This window comes from Triticum urartu, chromosome 5A, assembly GCF_056163025.1.
Source record: "Triticum urartu cultivar PI428250 chromosome 5A, HENAU_Tu73, whole genome shotgun sequence".
Taxonomy (NCBI): domain Eukaryota; kingdom Viridiplantae; phylum Streptophyta; class Magnoliopsida; order Poales; family Poaceae; genus Triticum; species Triticum urartu.
In genome coordinates, this window is record NC_141877.1 from 477,604,849 (window position 1) to 477,608,613 (window position 3,765).

The 3,765-nt window shown below is 49.8% G+C and overlaps 1 protein-coding gene across 1 annotated transcript; it reads right to left on the reverse strand.

The window, feature by feature from the left end:
- Window positions 1–423: 423 nt before the first annotated feature.
- On the reverse strand, window positions 424–1,790 carry LOC147972086 (uncharacterized). Its single transcript, XM_087524220.1, has 2 exons — window positions 1,652–1,790; window positions 424–875 (listed from the first exon to the last, which is right to left on the reverse strand). The coding sequence occupies exons 1-2, from the start codon at window positions 1,788–1,790 to the stop codon at window positions 424–426; spliced, it is 591 nt and encodes a 196-aa protein (XP_087380346.1).
- Window positions 1,791–3,765: the final 1,975 nt, after the last annotated feature.

The window sequence follows — 3,765 nt, forward strand, 5'->3', positions numbered from 1 at the left end:
AAGCATGAGCGGCTCAGCCAGCTGTTTCTTCAAATCCTCAAACGCTTCATTAGCAGCATCACTCTAGACAAAGTTATCTGTCCTTTTCATCATCTGATATAGAGGGATAGCTTTCTCTCCTAATCGGCTTAACGCTACAATATGGCCCACCAGACATTGCACATCCTTAACACACACCGGCTTAACCAGAGAAGTAATGGCCTTGATTTTCTCCGGATTAGCTTCAATGCCCCTGTTAGACACCAGAAAACCCAAGAGCTTGCCTGCCGGCACACCAAAAACACACTTGGCCGGGTTAAGCATCATCTTATAAACCCTGAGATTATCAAAGGTTTCCTTCAAATCATCTATCAATGTTTCTTCCTCTCTGGATTTTACCACAATGTCCCGGTTCTCACGGATGAACTCGATGAGCACGCTTTCCTATTTCGGATCCAGATTAGCACTGACGCAGAACTTCTTGCATGAGTCGCCAGGAACAAAATCAACCATCTTGGTATCATCTGCTGATTTAAACTTTAGAACCGGATCATGCACTGTGGTTGGCTTTTTCAGAGACATCATATCTGTCGGGTCAACATTGTCCTTGTAAAACTTTAACTCCTCCGTTGCACAAACCGACTCAGCATAAGTCGCATCCCCTTCATCACATTCCAGAGCTATCTTACGGCTCCCATGCATTGTAATGGTTCCTTTGTGACCCGGCATCTTGAGTTGCAGATACATGTAGCACGGTCGCGCCATGAACTTGGCATAAGCCGGCCGCCCAAACAGAGCGTGATACAGACTGTGGATCTTGACCACTTCAAAGGTCAACATCTCTGACCTAGAGTCATGATGATCTCCAAAAATAACTTCCAGAGCTATCTTACCAACTGGATATGCCGACTTACCAAACACCACACCATGGAAAACAGTGTTTGACGTCTTAAGATTTTTATTAGTGAACCCCATGCGACGGAAAGTTTCATAATAAAGGATATTGATGCTGCTCCCTCCGTCCATGAGTACTTTGGTAAACTTATACCCTCCAACCTGAGGCGCAAACACCAAAGCCAAATGACCCGAATTATCAACCCGGGGCGGGTGATCTTCCCGACTCCAAACGATGGGCTGCTCAGACCAACACAGATAACGAGGAATCGCCGGTTCAACAGCATTGACTATCTCTTATGAAGCTTCTGGTCACGCTTACACAAGCTAGTGGTAAACACATGATATTGCCTACTATTCAACTGCTTCGGGTTGCTCTGATAACCAGACTGTTGCTGCTGTTGACCCCCCTGATTACTCTGTTGGTTGTGACCACCCTGGTTGCTGTGATTACCTTGATTTCCTTGGAATCTAGAATTAGAGCCGCCACCGCCGTACCCAGGACCGTGAAAGCCAGATCCAGAACCACCACCTGGCCCATGACTGTCTTGGAAAAGATGGGAATTCTTGTATTCTTTCATAATGTGACAATCTTTCCAGAGGTGCCCGGATGGTCTTTCTTCCGTACCATGTTTTGGGCAGGGCTGATTTAACCTATGCTCAAGATTGATACCGGATCCTCCGGCCCGTGGGGACGGTTTACTCTTACGACGTTGACCATTATTCTATGCATTGGTGTTAGCCACAAAGTCAAAACTATTATCAGCCTTGCGCTTACCATTGCCTCCCTGGTTATACTGCTGCCCCTTAGCATTGTTGTTCTTTCTTCCCTTCCCCGACTTTTCATCATCAGACTCGGGGTCCTTGGTACTATCAGAATAAGCATACTTAACAAGAGCCGCCATGAGCGTCCCCATGTCATTGCAATGACGTTTGAGCCGCCCTAGCTTCTACTTTAAGGGCATGAAACGACAATTGTTCTCCAACATCAACACTACTGAGTCGGCATTGATACGATCCGACGAGTGCAAGATGGTTGAGACCCGGCGCACCCAATGGGTCATTGACTCACCTTCTTCTTGAACACAAGAGGACAGATCCACAATTGACATGGGCCGTTTGCATGCATCTTTGAAGTTCTGGAAAAAGCGGGCCTTTAACTCGGCCCATGACCCGATGGAGTTGGCAGGGAGCCCCTTTAACCAAGTGCGGGCCGTCCCTTCTAACATTAGGGGGAAATATTTAGCACATGCGGCCTCGCTGACATCCAGTAACTCCATGGCCATCTCATAACTCTCAATCCATGCCTTCGGACTTAAATCGGTTGTATAGTTAGGCACCTTGCGAGGACCTTTAAAATCCTTGGGCAGGCGCTCATTACGCAGATCCGGCACCAAGCATGGTATGCCCAGGTTTCTAAAGGTCATAGCTGGCTCCACAGAGGTGGTTGGACGAACCAGAGTTGGTTGACGAGCCGCATACTGTGCCGCTAACTCGGCCTCTTGACGAGCTCTTCCTTGATCCACCACATTCTGAGCATCATCAGCACCACCACCCGCCGGGTTATGCCCACGCAGCGTGTTATGGTTACGTCCACTGCTTAACACCGCTGACTCATCAAGATGTCTTCTATAACTCCGGCTTGGGCGAGGGGTGGAATGAACCCTATGCTGGCTGTAAGAATAAGCCTACTGCTGAACCAGCGCTGTCTGAAGGAGATATCTAGCCCTCCGTGTTTCAACCGCCGCTGGTGACTCTCCTTCAGCCGGGATAGCCGCAAATCCTGATGCCGCAGCAATCATGTTATCCAAAGGGTTAGAGAAATGACCCGGTGGCGTCGGCACGTGCTGTGGCGGGTTATTGTTCTGACGAGGCGGTCCATCGTGCGTGGCTGAACTGGCGTTCCCGTCCCTGGCGCTTCGACCCGGTTTTCTACTGCCGGGTTACTGGTTCCTGCTCCTGGAGTGTTAAAGAGATTCCTTGCCTCATAAACTGAAGGTAGACGAGTCTGATGGCTCCTCCTCATGACCTCATTGGAAGCGTTCTGATCTAGCATGAGCCGGTAAGATTGTGATTGAATCCATTGAGCCTGAGCATCCAAAGCGGTCCGCTCCTCGGCCATCCTGGCATTTTCTGCGTTCAGCTCCTCCTTGACTTGCGCTATCTCATCGCGCAACTTTGTGATTGCCGCATTATGCTGATCTTGATCCGTCGGGTTAACCACCGCTGTTAACAACATTGTCAGCTTATCTAGCAAGTCAGTCAAAGCTTGAGCCGGCGGGCGTTCAGGGCCTCCTTCGCCAGCAGCCGCTACCGCTGCTGACCCGGAAACCAACTCCGCTGCCGTAGATGAATGCTGCACGGGCTATGTACCGGCCATGAAGATTGCAACCAGATTCGGCGGCTCACAGGGGTCCGGAATACTGTCGCCATCGGAACCGGCGGATCTCGGGTAGGAGGGCCCGAACTGTGCGTCTAGGCGGATGGTAACAGGAGGTAGGGGACACAATGTTTTACCCAGGTTTGGGCCCTCTTGATGGAGGTAAAACCCTACGTCCTGCTTGTTTAATATTGATGATATGGTTAGTACAAGAGTAGATGTACCACGAGATCAGAGAGGCTAAACCCTAGAAGCTAGCCTATGGTATGATTGTTGTTCGTCCTACGGACTAAAACCCTCCGGTTTATATAGACACCGGAGAGGGCTAGGGTTACACAGAGTCAGTTACAATGGTAGGAGATCTACATATCCGTATCGCCAAGCTTGCCTTCCACTCCAAGGAAAGTCCCTTCCGGACACGGGACGAAGTCTTCAATCTTGTATCTTCATAGTCCAGGAGTCCGGCCGAAGGTATAGTCCGGCAATCCAGACACCCCCTAATCCAGGACTCC

Bases quoted from the DNA above. Each gene is read 5' to 3' on its own strand.
- LOC147972086 (XM_087524220.1), bottom strand. From the start codon at position 1,790: ATGGGGACGCTCATGGCGGCTCTTGTTAAGTATGCTTATTCTGATAGT. The intron at 876-1,651 runs GTAAGCGCAAGG...CGGCATATCCAG, and splicing joins GTATAACCAGGGAGGCAATG to TTGGTAAGATAGCTCTGGAA.